Source organism: Balaenoptera physalus (assembly GCF_965194825.1).
Source record: "Balaenoptera physalus genome assembly, chromosome: 6".
In the NCBI taxonomy this organism is placed as follows: Eukaryota; Metazoa; Chordata; class Mammalia; order Artiodactyla; family Balaenopteridae; genus Balaenoptera; species Balaenoptera physalus.
This window is the reverse complement of record NC_138885.1, coordinates 80,175,004-80,197,480: the sequence shown is the minus strand read 5'-3', so window position 1 is coordinate 80,197,480 and position 22,477 is coordinate 80,175,004. Positions and strand designations below refer to the sequence as shown.

Here is a 22,477-nt window from a genome sequence, read left to right as displayed (position 1 = left end):
TTGTCCTCTTCCACCAAGTGTACAGGTTCAGGGCAGATGCACATGGAGCAGTGGAGACACCTGCTTAGCCAGATAAGCCAAATCTAACCTGGCGATCAATCGGGTGACTGATGTTGCAGCCAGATCGCCCTCACATCTGAGGTCGGTCTTATTAGAATCACCAGTATACAAATGAAGAAATTAAAGTAACAAGAGATTAAGAAACTTGCCCCAAGGACACACAGCTTGTAGCAGCTAGCCATGCAGACTGGATCCAGCACCAGTGCCTTTCATTCCATATCCCATTTCTAGATCATCTGCTCTGTTTTCAGTGCTACTAAAGGAGTGGTTCTTTTTTAATAAATTTACTTATTTATTTATTTATTTTTGGTTGTGTTGGGTCTTCGTTTCTGTGCGAGGGCTTTCTCTAGTTGTGGCGAGCGGGGGCCACTCTTCATCGCGGTGCGCGGGCCTCTCACCATCGCGGCCTCTCCTGTTGTGGAGCACAGGCTCCAGACGCGCAGGCTCAGTAGTTGTGGCTCACGGGCCTAGTTGCTCCGTGGCATGTGGGATCTTCCCAGACCAGGGCTTGAACCCGTGTCCCCTGCATTGGCAGGCAGATTCTCAACCACTGCACCACCAGGGAAGCCCTAAAGGAGTGGTTCTTATTGGTCATATTCCTTAGTCATAAAAACCTGCCTCCTGCCATGTTCTCAGAAAACAAATATTTTATGCAAATACTATTCAATATTTTGTGCAAATAATCAAGCTGAGCAAGTGAGTTTGAATTAAGAAATACAGTGATGGCTTCCCTGGTGGTGCAGTGGTTAAGAATCCACCTGCCAATGAAGAGGACGTGGATTCGAGCCCTGGTCTGGGAGGATCCCACATGCTGTGAAGCAACTAAGCCCATGCACCACAACTACTGAGCCTGCACTCTAGAGACCACGAGCCATAACTACTGAAGCCCGCGCGCCTAGAGCCCACGAAGCGTAGCCCCCGCTCATCGCAACTAGAGAAAGCCTGCACACAGCAACGAAGACCCAACACAGCCAAAAATAAATAAATAAGTTTATAAAAGAAAAAAAAGAAATACAGTGAGACTAGGCCAGTGGGTGGTGGAGATTGAAGCGCAACTGTCATTATTAGGAGAAGAATCTGAAGGGGCCATGATGGCCATGACCAGAAAATGAAAATGGGCTCAGGAATCTGATTGGCAGAAAAACAGCTTAGAGAAGACAATAGACTCATGACGAGCCAGAGACACCATGCAAGAGAGTTTGAATAGTTCATCCCATTCCAGGTGTTATAATAAGACAGAGAAATTGAGAGTGTGTCTATTTCTGTTTGGATCTTATCATGGATTATATCATTGGGGAGTCATTGAGAGTGTTTAAACAGAAAGATGAAATAATTAGGCAGATGATGCAGTAATGATAGGTCAGACAACAGAGGATGTAAGAAATTGAAATGGGAGAGACTAAGAACAAGATACTCATTACAGAAGGTGATGGCTATAGTTGAGGTAGAAGAGTAATATCATTAAGAATGGCTCAGAAAATTATTACAGAGATAAATCTGACTTCTTTCATATGCTAATTTATTTATTCACTCATTTGCATCTTTGTTCCTGTATTTTTTTGCCAAAATACATTGACTCCTACATGGGTTTCTGGAAACACTAAGGTGAACAACTCAGTCCTTTCCCTCAATGAGCTCATTGACAAGTGAAGATCATTGACAATGATCAAACAACAGATCATTCATAAAAGGGACAGCATATCCAAACTAAGAAAATCAGGGAAACTTTTTAAAAGAAATGACATTAAATTAGTGGTTGGAGATGGGGAAGGAAATGTACAAGATTTTGAAATTTGGTGACTATGAGGATAGTGCTGATAATAAGAAATATAAAGACAACAGGAGAATGATTCATCAAGAACTACTTTTTAGGAATCAATGTGAAAATTGATTGAGATGAGAGAGATAGATGACCTGGTCCACTAATAACATATCCTTAATTTTTCTCCTATTGCCCTATAAGATGCCTGAGGAAAATGTAGCACAGATTTGGTGGTCTAGTTAACAAACCGTTATTAGGTTGAGACCAAAACAGCTTTGGAAGGTTTATCTTAGCTGGCAGGATCAAATGAAGGATTCCCTGGCTTCACTGAAGGCCAGCCTAAGTTCAAGAAGGTAAAGGACGTATTGTCCTCATATCCATTAATCCTATCCTCTGATGAGAAAAGTCAATTTTGTTGACAGAAAACAAGCAAATGAGCATAAGGACTAGAACGAAAAGCCAGATAATTTTCTCCAAAACCAAGAGCCTCTCATGCCAGCTCTTCTCAGTCCAGGGTGCCTCCAAGGCAGGACCACAGCCCTGGCTGTCTCATCTCACCATTTAAGTGGGAGAGAGAGCCCAAAGGGAGTCAAAATGGGGACCAAAGAGAAATACAATATGATGTTTTTAGCCCCTGGAGATAAGACTGGCCTTAAACGGATAAGAACCTAAGAGACTGATAGAGACTAAAACTTATCTCAGAGGAAAGCAACATTGCCCATCTCCCTTTGACCTTTCTTGCCTCTCAAAAGTGCCTTACCTTTCTGGTATTAAAGAATGATATGCATCTCTAAAGTAATAATTTTTAAATGAGTTTGGAAAATGTTTACATACTTCTTCAAGATATCCATGCACGTTAACACAGAAAAACACTAAAAAAATCCCATAGTAAAGAAATTAAATTATTTTTCATAACTTATTTGATAATCAATCTTATTTATGTAACCCATTAACATGTTGCAGACAACACCTTGGGAAATATTGTAGTAAAGAAAGAGACTATAGATGTTTGCCAGGGCTTTTCCCTATTCTAAAGTAACATGTATTTTTCAAATATTTTCTAAAGATAATATATATTTTTCAAAATATATATTTCATGCTCAATAAGTTTGGAGTGAACAAGTATTATTTTCTCTGTGATGGACATTTCTTACAGTGTTATGTTAGTCGCTGGGAGTTGATAATCATGTGGTATTCCCAAAATTATACTGCGTAAGTACTTACTCCTTTTACCTTTTTTTTGAGTTTTCACCTAGATTTTATTCTTATTATTTAAAAAAATTAAAATAAATTTTTCTTGAAGTATAGTTGATATACAATATTGTGCTAATTACTGCTGTACAGCAAAGTGATTCAGTGATACATATATATACATTCTTTTTTTAAATATATTCTTTTCCATTATGGTTTATCATAGGATATTGAATATAGTTCTCTGTGCTATACAGTACTCTTCATACTTTAAAATAAACTTAATTCTCAGAATTTAAAAAGGTCCCCACTGTTCTCAGGGCCAAGATGACCTGTAAAGCCATGGCATTGGAGCTTGCCTGCTTTATTCATAATTTTAATAGGGACAATGATAGTTTGGGTTATTCAGCATATTTAAATGTAGGCTAATTCTTTTAAATTTAGGAGTTATCCCTCATTGTTTGCTTTCCTAATTCCCACATTTCAATCTATCAGAAAATACTGTCTTTTCTAGCCAAATATATTTGAAATCCATTGACAAATTTTCACCTTGTTGGCACTACGCTATTCTCAGCCATAATCATCTGTCTCCTAGACTCCAGCAATAGCTTTTATATTGGTCTCTTCTATCACATATTTTTCTCCACAAAATTGCCAGAGTGTCAGTTTTTAAATATAAATGAAAGTATGTTGCTTCCTTGCTTCAAGTGCTTAAAATAGCTTCCTCTTGCTGTCAGAGTAAAATCCAAATTATCGTGGCCTACAAGTCCCTTTATAGTTTGCTCCTAGTTTCCTAAGCCCTAATGAAGTAGAATCTCTGGAAATGGAGCCTGGGGTTTTATTTTGAATAAAATTTTGATGGTCAGTCATGACTGAGAATTACTCCCTTCTTCAGTGTTGGTGTTCATTCAGTTCCTTCACTTTTCACTTTCTCAGCAATGTTCTGGTGCCTTAAAGTGTTTGTTACCTGTTAGCAGAGAGAGAGCAGTTTGGTCAATGGAACACATCATAGTTCCCCTTAGAGATTCTAGTCTTTGCTGCATCTTTTCACTTCAGACCCAGAGCCTCCTCTGAGGCTACTCTGGGTCTTCCCGCTGCTTCGCTTGTAGCTTCTTTGCTTCTGCTATCATAGCTGCTGTTGCCAAATAGTCTGTGCTGCCAGAGTACCTGCCAAAGCACTTCCAAATGTCACTCATTTCCAGAGTTGGGAGATACATTTTGACCTTGGCATAAAGGAAATCTTGTCCCAGTTAACATTCCCAAATTTGGAAACTAAGCATCAAAGGACTACTAAGTCATCACCTTTCAACTGCATGCCATGATCCATCCATGCAGAAATGCTGGGTTATTTGATGATGATAATGGCCTTAGCCTTGAAATATTCTCATCTGAAGACTTCTAGTAATGTCCCATCCCCCCAAACATATACACACACACATACATGCACTCACCGCTACGTGTGTGCATATTTTTTTGAGCATACTCTCTAACACCAAAAAAGGAATAAAGGTAGTTTTACTCTGAAGTATAGGTGACAGTCACTATTGTAAGTAAACATAGAATCTAGTTTTTGAAAATGGTTGATAGTGGAGAAACATACATTTTGGAGGTAATAATGAAAGTGTAGTAATGAAAGTGTAGTAATGAAAGTATATTTTACTGTAGCTATGGTGTTAACCTAGGTTTCCCAAATAGTAAACCCCCCAGACAAAAACCTCATTCAAATGGGAAAGTGAAAAACAAGACAAAATAAAACAAAGTGTCACTGGTGGTAGACTGCAGTAAAGGAGCAGTCCAGGCAAAATTCTAGAGCTGGCTAATGATCAGCTGCTTCTATTTCAGTGATAGTATGCCTGGGTATAATAAACAAAGGGACATAGTGGTTGTATACCAGACCGTTAAAGGTGGTAAAAAGGAATGGACAATAGATTTCACAAGATGGAGATACTCAGAAAAATTGAAGCAAAAATGTTTTAATTTCAGGATCAGGGTTATCTGAAATAAAAATTTTGAAGAAAATGAAAATGTCAGAAATTTAAGGCATTGTCATGTTCTTTATTTAACAGATTGTATGAGTTTTCCACCTATATCTTTTGATTAAGATAATCATGTCTGATACCTATAGTTTTGTTTTATGAGTACTAACATGACTAAATTTTAATGCTTGAATTTATATCCTCTAAAAACCATATGAGGACTACCTTTTTAAAGGTCATCTTTTGAATTTTTAAAGATCTAAAATGTTCAGCACTGCTTTAGGGTTTTCTCCACATTTGTCATCTAAATCTTACCTGCACATCCATTTGGGGTTTCACTGGACATACATTTGTCATTTATACATACATATTCATGATACCAATTTGATTAATGATCTTCTCTTTCTTACTCTTACAGTTTAATGGACAAAATAAGATGTTGACAAGGCTCTGGAGGTTGGAATGAGACATGCTAATTACATTTTTTAAGGCCAGTAGACATTTTCAGTCATAGAACTTTCCGATGTTCTAAATGTCTGGTATTTTTAATGCTTAATTCTTCAAATTGCTTCAACTGTAATGATGATGGTGAAATAACTGTAATTACAGCAGTTGTTTTGTTGATCCAGACTCTGACATTAAACCTATTATGCCCAGCCTCTTAGAGGGAATGGGTCTGAGCATTTTTTTATCAAGTGAGCAGGGTCATTGTTTGAAAAAACCAAATAATGTGTAGAGTATCTATTTTTCTCATTGTTAGATTTAATTTTGTCAAGAAATCATATACATTTTTTACACTTTTTGACAATAATCCTGATTATAACATAGTCTTGAAGAACTTTATATTTGAATAGTTTTCAATAGTTTATTAGCTATCCTCCACAGAAATCTTGTGAGGTCAGTATAATTATCTCTCATTTTATGGCAAGCCTATTAGAAAATGTTCTCCATCTACCTACCAAAGTAGCATTGTTATTTTAGTATTCATTTTTAAAGTAATAGCAGAGGCTGTGCTCAATATTGTATCCTTGGGCATACTGCACTTAATGTGTTTTATTACCTGACACTTTTTTCATTTAATTTCTATAATAATGCAAATGTAAAACAATAAAGACTAAGAGACAGATGTATGACCTTCAAGATTAAGTATGAGTCCATAAAGGAAAGAGGAAAGAGAGGCTGTGAAAATATGGTCAATCTTGAATAATTATAGATAGAAATTATTCACATGTAGTTAAGCTATTTAACTCATTTTGTGTTGTCTCAAAATATATGGAAAGCTAATTATTTTAAAACGGTATTACATAAAGCTGTATGAAATAATTAATACTTTTATGAAGGACACACTGAAAACATTTTTATTGCATGATAAATTTTCAAATCTATTCTGCCCCTCATCATTCACATACAGTTGTTTAACTTGGGCAAGGGCCTCCCATTTGGCCTCCCATTTTTGTTTTTGTTTTTGTTTTTTTTTAAAGTATTTATTTATTGATTTATGGCTGTGTTGGGTCTTCGTTTCTGTGCGAGGGCTTTCTCTAGTTGCGGCAAGCGGGGGCCACTCTTCATCGTGGTGCGCGGGCCTCTCACTATCGTGGCCTCTCTTGTTGCAGAGCACAGGCTCCAGATGCGCAGGCTCAGTAATTGTGGCTCACGGGCCTAGTCGCTCCGCGACATGCGGGATCCTCCCAGACCAGGGCTCGAACCCGTGTCCCCTGCATTAGCAGGCAGACTCTCAACCACTGCGCCACCAGGGAAGCCCCCATTTTTGTTTTTTTAAGTGTCACCTACCTAAAAAATATTTATGAGATGTATACGAGATGTATACATGAGACATACTTTTTTCAGTAAGATGAAGAATACCTATATTTTTACACACATATATTCATCCCAGATTTCAAAAATATATCTATTTTTGCTTTACCCGAAGTCTAATATTATATAATCTATATATATATATACCTATAAAGTTAGAAATAAGTGGATTTAAAACTAAAGTCCAAAAAAAAAAAAAAACTAAAGTCCTAAAATATGCTTCTTATAAAGCACACATGTTAAACAAAATCATATAGAAAATATAAAATTAAAGTAATAGAAAATATATACCAGTTATGGAATAACTGGAAGAAAAACGGTGATTAAATATGGAGCCTGGAAACAAACATATACACGTATGGTAATTTGATATAGAATAAGAATAAAATGAGAATGAGATGATGATGATGATAGTAACTTACGAGGATGATGAAGATGATGATGGTGATGATGATGGTGGTGAGGACGATGGGGTAAGTGTTATTGTTTGCATATCATGTGCCCAGGTTTATAAATGCTTTATATACTTTAGCTGATTCAGTTCTCCTGACACCTATTAAGGACTTTAAAAGCTATAATATCAACTAATATGGTGCTTTAGTTGCTATCAGTGGGTATCCTTGATTTTAGATCTTTAATATTAAATGTGAAAAGAAAACCTGACAACCTGATAGAAAACTAGTCTATGAATAGGAACAGTGAATATATACACAAGAGGAAAATCAGGAAGCTGATAAATCTATGTAAAGGAACACATTTCTCCACTTATCAGAACAACAAGTTACTGTTTCATGCTCATCAGTTTGGCAAAAAATATAAAGTCTGAAGATACAACAGTCGGCAAGGATGAAAATTCAAAACATAAACATTTATACAGTTGGTAGAAGAGTAAATTGGTACAGCCATTCTGGAAAAGTTATAGAATAAATTTACCTTATACCCCACCAAGCAATTCCATTTCCAGGAGTACACCCTGGAGAAATGCTTTCACACACTAACAGGGAAACATACGTAAGAATGCTCACAAAATCAAAGCTTTTGTTTGGAAATTATTGGAATTAATTTCATGTAGATAAATCTCAAATGCATAATATTGATATGGGAAAAGAATTAAGTAAAGGTACATAAAGTTGAATGCCATTTACAAAAGTATGAAAATATGAAAATTAAAGCTATGTATTCTTTCAGAATCCAATATATTAAAAATATAAAAGGATGAATGGCAATAATGAAACAGAAATTCAAGGTAGTGACTACTTCTGGGGAAAGAAGGAGAGAGAATCCAAGAGAGTTGTACAGCTTCAATTTTATCTGTAATGCTTTATTTTTTAAAAAATATGAAGTGATACATGAAAATGCTAAATTATATTAAACCTGAGCAGTAGCTACAGAGATATTTGTTGTATCATTCTTCATATTATATTGCACATTTGAAATATTTTATAATATTTTGTATATATACTATAATCTAACAGTATGATATATTAAATATTATACAGAGGTTTATAATATAATTCATACTTTCACAACTTTCTTTATATATGCCCCAATATGTTTCCTCCCTCCCAGTTGTCTCAGCATTCTTTCTGATTAGCATATTACCTATCAGATAGATGGAGTTCAACATATGTTTCCTAAGTAAAGAGATGACTGACTGAATATTAAAATCCTTCTATATACAGAGTGTATAAATTGCCTCCAGGAGGTCTTCAGTAGGTAAAAAAACACAAATACAGAAAGTGGGATATACTGATAAGACATTATTCATGAAAAGATTTTACTATTTTCATGCTTTTCTTAGAAATAATTTACTCCAAATGTCCTTGGAAATGTTCACTATTTCAAAACAAGTTTAACAGATTATTTAGATTGAATTTAAGGATGATTACTATAGATATAATTAATTTTTAAAAAGATGTTGGAGGGCAATCTGAGCACATAGTTTTTTCAAAAGTTATATCAGTAATCCGTAGATCTTCTACTACAAGATATAAGCAAATGAGAAATTCTTTAATTCCACTTAATAAGAAAGCTCTTTAGGAATTAACACAGTCTGAACAGCTGCTATTTATAAATGTAAATCCAATAGTCAACTTTTGAGAACATAATTCAAAAACCAAAATGATAGCAAATCACATTAATTATGTATTATAAATAATTTTAAAATTTCAAAATATTCCTAAAATTAGGGCATTTTCATATTATGACAGTGCCTAGGGAGGGAAACATCTAAATAATATAAATTCTAATTGTTACTGTAATTTGTATATAATAAATATTTTTTCCCTCCCCTCTCATATTAGCCTGGAGAGGAATCTATTTTATTTTGGCAATAGTTTACTTTTATCATTATGGCCCTTTGTCTTATAGATAAACTGGACCTGAAACTAGAAATTTTACTCTGAGCAAAAGAAACAGATATCATAAAAGGAATGTAGCTGTTTTTAGTAAACAATCAACTTACATGATGAAGAGTCAGAGATGCTGATCTCTTTCAGGCACTGATGGATGACAGGAGAATGGAGATGGTGGCTGACGTTACACACAGGGATCCAAAAGTGGTCTAATATGAAGAGATTGGAAAAAGACATTAAGTGTGATTTTTGACATTTGTAAGAAAACACAATTAGACCATGACTAATTTCAAAATGGATTTAAAGTGACTCATAACACTAAATTATATACATGACAAAGAGCTGAAAAGATGGCAGACTTGGCTCTTTCTTCAGACCAGACCTGGAGCTGCCCCAGGACTGAAGGAAAAGCATCTGCGTCTAAGAAACACAAGACTGAAGGAAACCCCTTAGGATACAGAAAGTGTCTGCTGGTGTGTCCCAGGGTAGCGGAGTCCTGGTGTCACAGTTCGTGAATAAGTTGGGGGAAGCTTTTTAAGTATGGTCTTTTCTGTCCACAACACAGTCCTGGGCAGGTTATAGTTTCTCAATAAATAACATGAGACAAAATGAATAAATATATACATACATGCATTCATACATACATACATAAATATATAAAAAATAAAATAAAACTTAAAAAGTGATAATTTATTACTTTTTAAGGATTGGAGGGTTACTAATACTTAAAATAATCAAAAATTTCTTTCAAAAATAATAGGTTATATTGATAATAGAAAGTAGGTAGAAGTAATTATAAAGAATTAAAACCAAGTGGTAAAGGGCCAACTTATTTCCAAAGAGAAATGAGTTAGAGCAGTACTTGGGGGCAGGGCCATTTTTATTTCCAAAAGAGAACATTTTCACTGCCAAGTTCTTTGGGCAAATTTTCAATGTATTGCAACATAAAACATGGAAAAGCTGATTTTGCCATAATTTTTCTTTTTAAGATATGCCACTGTTATTTGATCTCCTTGTTGTTTGTTAACATCCACAAGTACCTGACACCCCCATTCTGTTTTTTGGTAGGGGTGGACCTTTCAGGTTGAATTACAACAAAATATCTCCAAATGGTAGAATTAGTTAATCTGTTAGAAGAGGAATTTAGTATTAAGCGTTGACAAATTCTGTCAAAAATCATGATTCAAATTTAATTTAATTGATACTAAATTGTTCTTTCTGGCAAAAATTAGCCAATAATTTAATTTGTTTTTTATACTGAATCTTTTTTTTTATAATAAAAACTACCAACATGCAAGAGGACTCTCATTTTGTCTACTTGATATGGGTATTATTCTAAAATAGCTTGTAAATTATTCAGATATTCTAAAAAAAACAAGGGTGAGGCTAATTCATGCACTATGACCTACAATAAGGGAATTTCACCTGCCAGAAACTTCTCCTGGATCTGAGTCTTAGAGTAATATTATGGTACAGGCTTTGTTGATGCATTAATAGCGTAGGATTTATATCAAGACTGTTCATTCTGGAGCACAGTCAGAATCTATTTGTGGAATCAAGGCAAGATCAATGAGCACAGTGAAGAGCTTATTCTATTATTAGCCATTTTCTTGGTAAGACGAGAGTGAGGTTAGACACAGTAGTGGCGTAATTGTGTCTAAAATCTGCTTGCTTCTCATGAAAGATATTAAATTGAATTATTCATTCTTATACTCTGTTGAGAGAGAAGCTTAGTATAATATTAAGGTGACATTCAACATATAAAAATATTTATAATCTGGGGGGGATAAGGACTTCTTTTCATGACAATAAATTAGACTGTATTTTGAGACTATCTAAAAAGCTTCTAGAATAAAGTTTAGAATAACTGAATTTGCCTTTCAGGGGAAGAAAAAAAAAATATAGTTGCAAGAGTTGCCTGATTTGGCTTTTTCAGTTTAAGGAGAGTATGCATTTTATAGTAGATAAAATTATAGGAATCCCAGAACTATAAAAAATTCAGAGAGGTATTCCAAAAACTATCAGTTTGAAAGAAATACTTCACCTAATCACAAATACAGCAGTTTTTATTGTGAGTTAGAGGCTTTCCAAATGGAATATTGGCTCTGAAGACTAAATCCAAAGACTCCCTTTGAAATTTGTTAAGATAGAAACTGTTTTAATTATTTTGAATGGCTTACAAAAATTCTAGCAATTATTTTTGAATCACTTTATTCAGTTGCATAAATTTTTCTTTTCTTCCTGATATTTAAACTTTACTTCATGAAGGTTTAAGTAGTATGTAACTTAAGGAAACATGGATACATTTGGGGATTAACTGTGTCATATGGAAGTATCTAATTCAACACTACCCTGGATAAATTTGAGATCTTCAGTTTATTTACTGAAGGATGTTGACTCTTCCAGAGCAAAACAGGAACAATGACCAGGTAATAGAGATAATAACACTGTATACTTTCCAGATCTCTGAGTTGACTGCTCTTGGATGACTCACACCATGTGACATAATTTTACCTGTTGAGATAAGATGTATGAGGAGGATTTGCTAGTTTTATCAAGGGACTTCTTTGCACATTTCTACTACTGCCAGCAGAAAATGATGGTGCTTCCATTGATAACCTCTGATTTAGGCAAAGATGATATTAAAAATATTTCACATAAGGCCTTGTGGAGTATTAAAGTCCACACTGTGCTAAGAGTTTGTAGACCAGTGATATGGGTGAGCTAGGTATACAATGTCCTGTAATGAGACACTGGTTTGCTTTCTTGAATCAAATATTGAAAGCTTAAAGCTAACACAATTTTGAGAGAGCATTCTAGAGATAAGCTATCAGTTCTCTTCACAAGTTTTCCTTCTTGAGGCAGTTATTAGGAGTAATACTGAGCTGCATAGATTCCAAGATATACAGGAGTTCATGGAAGACATTTAAGGTAATCTGGAGAGTCCACAGGAAGTATTAATTTACTGCCAGAAACTACAGTGTGTTTACAGTTTTCAAGAAGAGACTTCTATGCTATCTAGGCTCAGTGCCTCAGCTCTAGATGTAGGAAACTTTAATAACACACTTTAACCACTAAGGAGAGCTCAAGGGTCCTTCTGCTTATTCCATTTCTGTTGTGAGTCAGGAAATAACTCACCGTGCTTTTACGGTTTCAGACTTGGTGTGAAAGGGACAAACAATTTAAAAGCACTACTATCCTCACTTGCACCTCTTTGGACTGCCTCTTTTGAAACAACTGCTTACAACTTGTATGGGTACTCTTCCACGTCCTGTGGCTCCTACGCTAAATAATCTTTCTTTAAGAGGGGAAAAACCCAGAAACCCCAATCCTCCACCTCACCCCATGCATTAGAACACGTGAGAATAAGAGGAAATCAGAGACCAGCATATTATTTGAGCAAATCACTCCATCTGCTTCCAATCTACAAGCACAAACACTGTCAGCTATTTCTGTCTCAGTTTACCAGAATCTCTAGAGCTCAAGAGCTGTGCTGGTTTGGCCTGAAGGTGAAGAAGCAAAGTTAGGATCATATCTAAATCTCTTTTCAAATAAGATATTGGAGGAATCTATTTTTTCCCCTTCCTTTCCTCATCTCTATAACCCTTGTCTGCCCTGATAAAGATGCAGTGCTTTTTACTTAAATGTTCCTTAATGAAATAACTGACTAGTGTCATAGAAAAGGCACTTCAGGATTTACTGCTGTATTCTGTGATTCATCTACTTCTAGCTGTGACGTTGATTGATGTTTATAAAATACCTAAGCCTCTACTGGCAGCTATGGTTATTATTTTAGAGCATATAAACAAAGAAGTGTGGGTGAAATTATGTAGGAAGAAAAAAATTTCTTGACTTTCTTTTCAAAATAATGTTAATAATAGCAATTATAAATTCAAGGGAAACATTTGAGCAAATAGAATTTCTTATCTAATGTTTTTAAACCAAAAGGTTGTCTTCATTAATTTTTTTTCCTTTCCTTTTTTTTTTTTTTTTCCTATCTTGCAAGTTGGCTCCACGGATGTATTTTAGTTAGCACAATAACAGATCATTTTTTGACTGACTCTGATTATCATTCCACGTGGCAATAGCAGTGAGATTGTAGTCTGGTATTAAGGATCTAGTCATCTTACATTTTTAGAAGTTCTGAGATAAAGAATTGAGGCATCAGCTAAACATCAATCATTTTAAAAGTTGATAGTCATTTTAATGGTAATCTTAATAGAGTCTTTCCTTTTAAAGACACACTCATGATCATATCCTTCTAGGGGTTAAAAGCACAGCTATTTGATAAACATATTAACAAGGAATTCCAACAGCTATAAAAATATAAGGCCCTGATCATCAGCCAAATAAACTAAATTCTGCCCTCAGTTAGGTCATTTGTTTTCCCGTTCAAGTCATTCCAGAATTTGAAGCCAAGTAGCTGAATAACATTGTAACACAGCCATACAATCATAGTCAGCAAGAACATTCCTCAAACAATTCAGTAAAAATCTATTTGTTGTAAATTGTAGAAAAGCATTATTATATTAAATTTTCAAATAGGTGGAATATAAGCTTAAAGGTTTCTCTTCCCTTTCAAATTGCTGCTATAACAAATGGGTTGTAGCACCAATCCTTTGGGGAAGAAGTTGGTTTTCAAGGTTCTGGTTTATAGCTGGGATCTGTTTGCCAGTTAAGCCTTGACTTGAGATATACTTTGGTTACAAAGTCCCTCCATTCTAAGCACTCAGTTAAAAATATTGAGGTAAATCTGGGAAGTCATGTGAAGAACTGGGCAAAGCTGTAAACTCTGCTCCTCTTGCTGATGTTCTGGTTTACCCCAAGATGGCCAGACTATTCTACACTTCAAAGAGAAAAATGCCTAATTCCTTTAAAATAATAAATGCTCAGTAGCCATTGGTTCTGTACCTATCTCTACTTTCCTTATTCCAAGGGCTGATTAGCTCTGGAAAGGTGAAGAAGGTCTATCTTAAATTACCACCATCTGGGACTTTTCTAGACAGTTAATACCCACTTGGTAAATTTAAGACCCCATAAATCATGAGCCCTGGGAACTGGAGCTAGGTGTATGCTCCTAGATTTTATGGCGTTTGTTAGACTGCCAGGGTTCGAATCCTGCCATGGACACTTACTAGCTGTGTAACCCTATGCCAAGAGTCTTAAATAGTTCTATATAGAAACTTGAGACATTTAGTTTCCTTATCTAAGAAGTGGACAGGGGCTTCCCTGGTGGCACAGTGGTTAAGAGTACGCCTGCCAAGGCAGGGGACGCGGGTTCAAGCCCTGGTCCGGGAGGATCCCACATGCCGCGGAGCAACTGAGCCTGCGTGCCACGGCTGCTGAGCCTGCGCTCTGGAGCCCGTGAGCCACAACTACTGAGCCCACGAGCCACAACTACTGAGCCCACGTGCCTAGAGCCCATGCTCCGCAACAAGAGAAGCCACCGCAGTGAGAGGCCCGCGCACCGCGGCGAAGAGTGGCCCCCGCTCGCTGCAACTAGAGAAAGCCTGCGCGCAGCAACGAAGACTCAATGCAGCCAAAAATAAATAAATAAATTTATATAAAAAAAAAAAAAAGAAATGGACCAAATTAGAATATATGTCTTGTAGGGTTATTGTAAGTATTAAGGGAATTGTTAACATAGGTAAAGCACTTAGTGTCTGGCTCATCATAAGTCCCCAGTAGGTGGTGGCTATCATTAATGTTTATTATTAATGCTAATAGCCCTATGTGTCAAGGAAAATGATAGGTACTCATTGATATATTATGAATTAATATCTCAAAATAGTTTTCAATTCATGTATTTTTTTCTCAAAAATCTTGCTTTGCTTGCTCTATAACAATGGAATTGACGACCAGTAAAAACATGTGGTGATTAAGTAAAAATATTTATTAATGTTTCTATTAAGCAATGGAGCATGCAAAATGTAGGGGGCAGATTTAATAGATAAAAAAGTAAGAACAATGCTCAAGGAATTTGTTATACCTTGCAATTTAAGAACCAATCATTATTTTAATCAAAAACTATTCATGAGAATTGTTCTATGAAATAAATACAAAGAAACTTTATTTCAGGTCATATGATATTAGAAAAGCAAGTTTCATGACTAGAAGTGTATATTCTTGAAAAAATACAGACTTTCTCAATTTACATTGTCGCCAAATACTTAATAGAGTTCAAGATTTATATTTCATCCAGTTGTAGTGCCCACTTAATAATTATGGGGATACATCAATGAGAGATGAGAGTGAACTCATAAAGATAAGTAAAGTCTTGAAAATAAGTCCTACCTATTTAAAAAGACAAGGGATTGAGGTAATTTAGTTGGAGGAACTAAGCCTAGAGTGTGAATTAAGAAGTAAACAAAAATTCCTTCTACAGAAGTGATAGTCATGTGACTTTACTGAGAATTCTAGAAATTAAGGAATCTCTATAGAGTAAAAGTCAGTAGGCATACTATACTCACTGACAGCAGCCTGAGGGATTTTGGTCATATCCCTAAGAGCGGTTTCTTTTAAACATATGAATGGATTACTGAGAATGACTGGAACTACTTTCAGTTCAGAACTGATGAATTCATCAATAATTAGAACATTTTCCGCTGGCAATAACTAAAAACCTGACTTGAACTCGCCTAAATAATTTACTGGCCCATGTAACTGAAGTAGGTCACGCAAGGCTCAGTGATATGACTAAGAGTTCAGTTTTTATCTCTGTGATTTACCTTAAAAGATATTGGCTGGGGCTTCCCTGGTGGCGCAGTGGTTGAGAATCTGCCTGCCAATGCAGGGGACACGGGTTCGAGCCCTGGTCTGGGAAGATCCCACATGCCGTGGAGCGACTAGGCCCGTGAGCCACAATTGCTGAGCCTGCGCGTCTGGAGCCTGTGCTCCCCAACAAGAGAGGCCGCGATAGTGAGAGGCCCGCGCACCGCGATGAAGAGTGGACCCCACTTGCCACAACTAGAGGAAGCCCTCGCACAGAAACGAAGACCCAACACAACCATTAATTAATTAATTAATTAAAAAAAAAAAGAATAAAGAGACTTTATAAAAAAAAAAAAAAAAAAAAAAAAAAGATATTGGCTGTATTTTAAATGATGTTCCTCTGGTGATCCCAGGCTTCCAAGACTACATTATTCTTCAGTTATATCATCATTCATAGCAAATCTCTTGGTTTCACAGTGATTGGTTCAACTTAGTTCAGATGCCCCAAACAGTACCAATCACTGGAAACAGGAAAAGAAGTGCTGATTGGCTTACTGTCTTACTTTAGGACACTTGCTCTAAAAATGGAGCTGAGAAGATTTGGTTTCCCCAGAAGCACACCTTCATTAAATAACAATCTGGAACTACTGGGGAAGAGTTAGAGTAGATGCCAAGAAAGCACTAACAAATGCTCCACTAGGTCCTATTATGCAGAAATGGACTTTAATTTCTCCTTGGTAAGTTTAGCAAGATTTTCTTTAAATTAAAATAAAAAAGATTAGATAACCCCCACCCCACTCTTGCTACAAAGTGTATATTATATTAATATGCTCCATGATTGTACTCTACATCTGTGATAAGCTAAAGGGTAGAGTGTAAAGAACCCTAGAGATGTTATCAGGAGACTCAGGGCCTAGCCCTGCCTCCACTGCTTGCTAACAGTTAAGATTCAGCAAGTCACCTCATTTCCTGATAATTGGTTTCCCATTCTAAAGTGGATATCAGGTTTTTCCCTTTTCTCCTTAGCAGAGTTGTATTTATCGAATGAGATAATACATGAGAAGTAAGTAGGTAACTTATCTTTATTGTAAAGTAGGTAGCACTATATAAAATAAGGGAAATACTGTTGTCTTAAACATTAGACTTTTGCCAGTGTCTGGCTGAAGAATTGGTCTGAAATGAATGTTTTTAAGAGCTCACTGCATTAACATTTAGAGCTTGTCAAGATTTCATCGCCTATGAGTCTTGGAAATATAAATGAACTCCACATGTAGGATACTAAATTTATTATGTTGCTGTTAGTTTTATTTCAGAAATCTGTAATTATTAAATTGCTCTTGAAAATCATGCTCTATAGCTCCTCTTTATAGGGGATTTTAGTACCTTTGAAACTTGATTTCTTTGTTCTTTTTGTTAGGTTTGAAATATAGCACAATGGAAAAGGATAGAGGTAGGATGTGTGTTCAATAAAGGTTTTTTCTGTAACTTGGAGCTCAAGAAATGAATCAGTGTCATTGGCTAAGTGAAGGTCAATATCAAATAATTCACAGGAAGGTAATGAGCCATTTTAGACTGCTATTCAAATACAAATTATCAAGTTTGATAAAGCTGTATCATTTGTATTAAATCATATAAGATAGTTCTATTATTTCAAATATAAATTTGGAAAAATATTGCTTTTTGATCCTTTGAGGCATTAAACATATTTCATTGTATTAATTTAAAGGATTATTTTTAGAACTGTTACTGTCAGTTATTAAAATGGTTTAAGCCTAAATATCCATTTGTGTGTGCTTACGTACTCCCCACTGCCTCAATACATATCCCCATGAATTCAGATGAAGTTAAAATATAAATCTTTTATGCAGTTATTTTAAAATGTTAGAAATTATTATAATGTTTCCATTTGACATCCACCACTCTACATTAGCTTATTTTGAAGAGACTAATGCTAGAATTTATTCGTTCATTGTATATTTAAACACTGTTACGTAAAAGGTATTGTACTAAATGAATGTAGATATCAAATTTCATAAGAAATCAATCATGCTTTTATGGTTTTAGAATCAGGCACAGATATAAATCAATTATATGTAAGATCTGTGATACGAGTGGTAGACAAGCACTGAGGAAGTGTTTGACAAACACTAGGGAAGCAGGCATTATTTCCATCTTTAACCCAGGGGAAAGAGCTCATGCAGACAGTGAATATTTAGCTGGGAGGTTCACATGCAGTGATCTGAGTGGAAAGTGCATTCTCAGCTGAGGGAAGGTGATGAGCAAACCTGCAGAGGCAGGAAAATATGATGAGTGTTGGTGTGGACACACCAACTGGTGGTCAGTTGGCTTAATTTGGCCTGCAGAGATGTTTTGTTCGTCCTGTATCACAATTAAAATTCTTTAGAATTGCTGCCAACATTAAAAAGCAGAGAAATGATGGGTTTCCAGTTTCTTGTGAAAAAGTGAAGTTTTAACTCTATCCCACATCACAACATTCCAACAGAGCCACACAGCAATTATTTGGAGCTGAGAAGCTGCCACTTTATCCTAAGGGAGAAATCACCTTCCTTTCTCAAAATAACTGGCTTTTTCATTTCCTTACCGTTACTTGCTTTGTTCCTATAATTGAGTTAGCTGCCCCTAGCCAGGATTACAAAGGTTAATGCTGTGTGGAGTTGATTGATGTCTCTGTTTTAGGATGTATTAAAATTTGTAACATTTGTTGTAAATAATATATGTTCCATAAAAAAAATCTTGACTTTTTTTTAGGGAGATTAAAAATGAAATTTCCTTCAGATCTAATCAAATTTGAATGTTAGTTTATGTTGTGCTCACTATCACTAATAATCAAAATAAAGGTTTTTTTTAATCTTCATTTTTAAATGTAAATTAACTGTTGAGGAAATATTTTCAGAATGTCAACAATTTGAAATACTATTTAACCAACTCTGTACATGCATGTTATTGACTGACTGATTGAATATGTGTTTAAAGGTGAGCTATGTTTTTACAATCCAAGATTTGGATCATGTAAAATGATAATTGGGAGTTTTATATATTCCCAAGTCTTTTTATGCACCTGCCCCCCCAAAAAAAATGTACACTGCTATTTCTTTCCTTTTTTCAGGAGATCAGTATGAAATTTTGACACAATTAATCCTTTCCAGGATAATAAACTGTGAGGAATTGGCCTACATTTGGTCAGCTTTGTCTCATACAAGTGTTTTATACACTTGTCTTAAAAAACAAATCTGCTCAATTTGAAACTAAACCTTTTACCTTATATATAAGTTTAATTCTTCTCAAGTTCAAATGTATATTTAGATTTTGATTTTCATAGGTTACATTTGATTTGTAATCCAAGGAACAGCTACTTATAGTAAATTGAGTGTTAGTAATATTGTTAATATGTAATAATTATTACATATTATGTAGTGATATGTATTTAGGAATATGTTTAGCTTTCCATAATTCATAATGTGCTCTCAACCTACAATAGTAACTGTCCCTTTGGACACAACTGGAAAAAGTGGGTATTTAGGCTTAAGATTTTTTTTTGGTGTGAAACTTCTTTGTTATATAAACACCACTGCCTACTATCAAGTCGTTCCATAATTCTCAAAATCTGTGTTTTAATTTGTCCATCAGATCATTGTTGGGATGTTCTGTGTAATGAATGGAAATATTTACCTGTATTAGTTCTATTTTTAATGTCAAAAATTATTTATTTAATATTTTCTATATGTTAGGCATTCTTACATAAATTAACATTTTACATAGTAACAACCATCTCATGGTGAAGGCGTCATTAGTTACTCCACTATATAGATGGGGAAACTGAATCATGGAGAAATTAACTTATTTGCCCAGGGACATGTCGTATGGAATGGAATAGAAATCAATTCCAGGTGATCCACCTCAGAACCCATGCTCTTCACCTCTAAGCTATGGTAGTGCAGACCAGAACGATCTCCTTAATCTTACGAAAGTTCGGATGAGATTCACATACCTCACATACTTAGTCTTCAGAAATACTAAAAATTCCAATGCTATGCTAACCTTTGTTGTCACTAGGGAGGATTTTGCCATTCTATGTAATAAGGTAGAACTATGTGAAATTAGCATTAAATACTCGTTTTTATCTACAAAATGCCATATGGTTTTATATGGCTCAAGAAAATACCTATTAAAAGTTTATCCCCACTTGAAAATCCACATTAATGTCATAGTTTATATGAACTTTCTCCTGATTACCCTGATATAAACACAACTTAGGTAACAGTGGGAAGAGCCAAATGGCCATAAAATTTAGCCTAAAAGTTCAAATAGACACTGGGTTTAGGTGATGATAGTGGTTCCCACAACATGTGGTTATACTTTGGGTCAGATGTTCTGAATAATATGGAGAGGAGTGACTTCAGAAATTAGATTCAATTTATTAGATCAAGGAATTAGAAAATATCTGTAATAAAGCAAAGCTTAAAAATGCAAACCAACCTCAAAATAGCCTAATCACTTTGTCATAAGAATTAAAAATATTGGTTTTCAAAAATAGAAGTAGAACATATTAATTCCCTTTATGATTTAGCATGTATAGACAACTTTTTTTTTATGATAAATGAGCATATAATATATGGGATCCAAAAAAGTGTTTTATATTTATTTTAATCCTAGAAGATTTAGAAGGAAGGCTTGATTCTCCTTAAGTTCAGTGCAGATATAATTCTTTCCTGTTTTATTTCTTAATGTAATTTAAATTTAGTAGTATCTCACGGATTCCCTCAAAGAAGATTCAGGTGTTTGAAATAAAAGCCTGAAAGATGATTTGCATGAAATTGTCATATTAACAGGGTATATGTTGATAGATTTTAGAATCTGCTCTTTGGCACATTTTAAATGGTCAATATCCTCCCACACACATACTCACACATACACTTACCAGAAGTCACATCATCTATTATAGTAACAGAGAACGGAGAAAGACAAATAATGCCAGTAGATACCTATTCTATCTATCAACTGCTGGATAACGAACCTACTTAAAACTTAATGGCTAAAATAAAAATTATTTATTTTGTTTATGAATTTTCAATTTGAACAAGACTATATAGGAAGAACCCATTGCTACTTCACTCAGCATCACTTGAGGCAGCTTGAAGGTTGGGGACCAGAGTCATGTGGGTAACCATTTACTCATACAATTGAGAATTGATGCTGCTGTTCACTAGAATGTTAGCTGGGCCTTTGGCCAGAACATTTCAATATTGTCTTTACATGTGGCTTTCTATGCTTACAAAATGGTGGTGGGGGTCCAAGGAAAAGCATCATGAGAAGGGGAGGGAGGCAAGCAGAAGGTGTATCACCTTTCCAAATTAGCCTTGAAAGACATCAAGGTACAAATCTTCCACATTCCACTGGTTAAAAGCAATTAATTAAAGTAGGCTGATAATCTAGGGATGGAAACTTACATTCCACCCTTTGATGGGAGAAGTGTCAAAGAAATTATGGAGTTTAGTTTTTTTTTAGCTGCATTCCTGAGCTATGATATACAGTAAAATGCGTATGTTAAAAGTATAATTTGATAGGTCTTAAAATATGTATACACCTATGAAACCATCACTACAATCAAGATGAAAACATAGCCATAACCCCCCAAAATTTCCTTGTGCTCTTTGTAATTCCTTCTAACTAACCCTCCTCATCCTGTTCATCCATATATAGACATTAATCTTTTTTTCTGTCACTATAGATTAATTAGCATTTTCTAGAACTTCATAAAAATGGAATCATGCAATAGATTATTTTGTCTGACTTGTTTCACTCATAATTATTTTGAGATTGATCCATGTCATTGCATGTATCAACAGTTAATTTTATTGCTGAGTACTATTCCATTGGATACTACTGCATTGGATATACCAAAATTTGTATATCCATTCACCAATTGATGTACATTTGTATTGATTCCACTTTTTGTATATTATGAACAATTCTACTAAGAACATTTGTGTACAAGTCTTTGCATGGACATGTTATCATTTCTCCTGGGGAAAATACCTAGGAGTAGAATGAATAGGTCATATGGTAGAAGTATATTTAACTTTTTAAAAAAATGCCAAACTGTTTTCCAAAGTGGTTATACCACTTTCATTTTTTAGCTCCCGCATATAAAGAGTTTGAAAATTGTCACTCCATTCCTTACAGGATAATGCTGGACAAAATCAACGACTTTCTCATGTGATTAATATGATTAGGACTCTATATCGGAGAACAGAATTTTCAGAGAAAACCACCACCCTGAAATCTAGAGAGAAAGATGAATTCAGAGAGATACACTATCCAAGATTTGCTTACATAAGGCAGAAGATCCTCAACACCATACATTGGTAGAACTATTTCCTTAACTAATAATTTTGACAAATTTCTGGAGACTAAGTACAGACTAGTGTGAGAAAGTGAGAAAATTCTAAAGGCTGCAGTTACAGAGGATCCCGTTCTCTTTCATGGACTTCCCCTCCAGGAAGCCCAATGGGTTCTCATGATAAGGAACTGAGAATAATCTCTTCCTAGCTCTGGAAGGGGGAGGGAAAGAATAGCCATTGTGAATT

At 35.1% G+C, this 22,477-nt stretch overlaps 1 protein-coding gene across 3 annotated transcripts in view; it reads right to left on the bottom strand.

The window, feature by feature from the left end:
• LOC309663212 (uncharacterized protein) overlaps nt 1-22,477 on the bottom strand; it is a 499,391-nt gene that overhangs the window by 53,759 nt on the left and 423,155 nt on the right. For 2 of the 3 annotated variants that reach the window (XR_014265151.1, XR_014265152.1), the window contains exon 6: nt 9,269-9,367. Coding sequence is in view for 1 of the 3 variants with exons in the window: in XM_082466834.1 (XP_082322960.1) it covers nt 9,269-9,381 (113 nt within the window). In the remaining 2 variants the exon portion in view is untranslated. Of the gene's footprint in view, nt 1-9,268; nt 9,382-22,477 lie in introns of all 3 variants that reach the window. The other variant, XM_082466834.1, reaches the window with a different exon arrangement.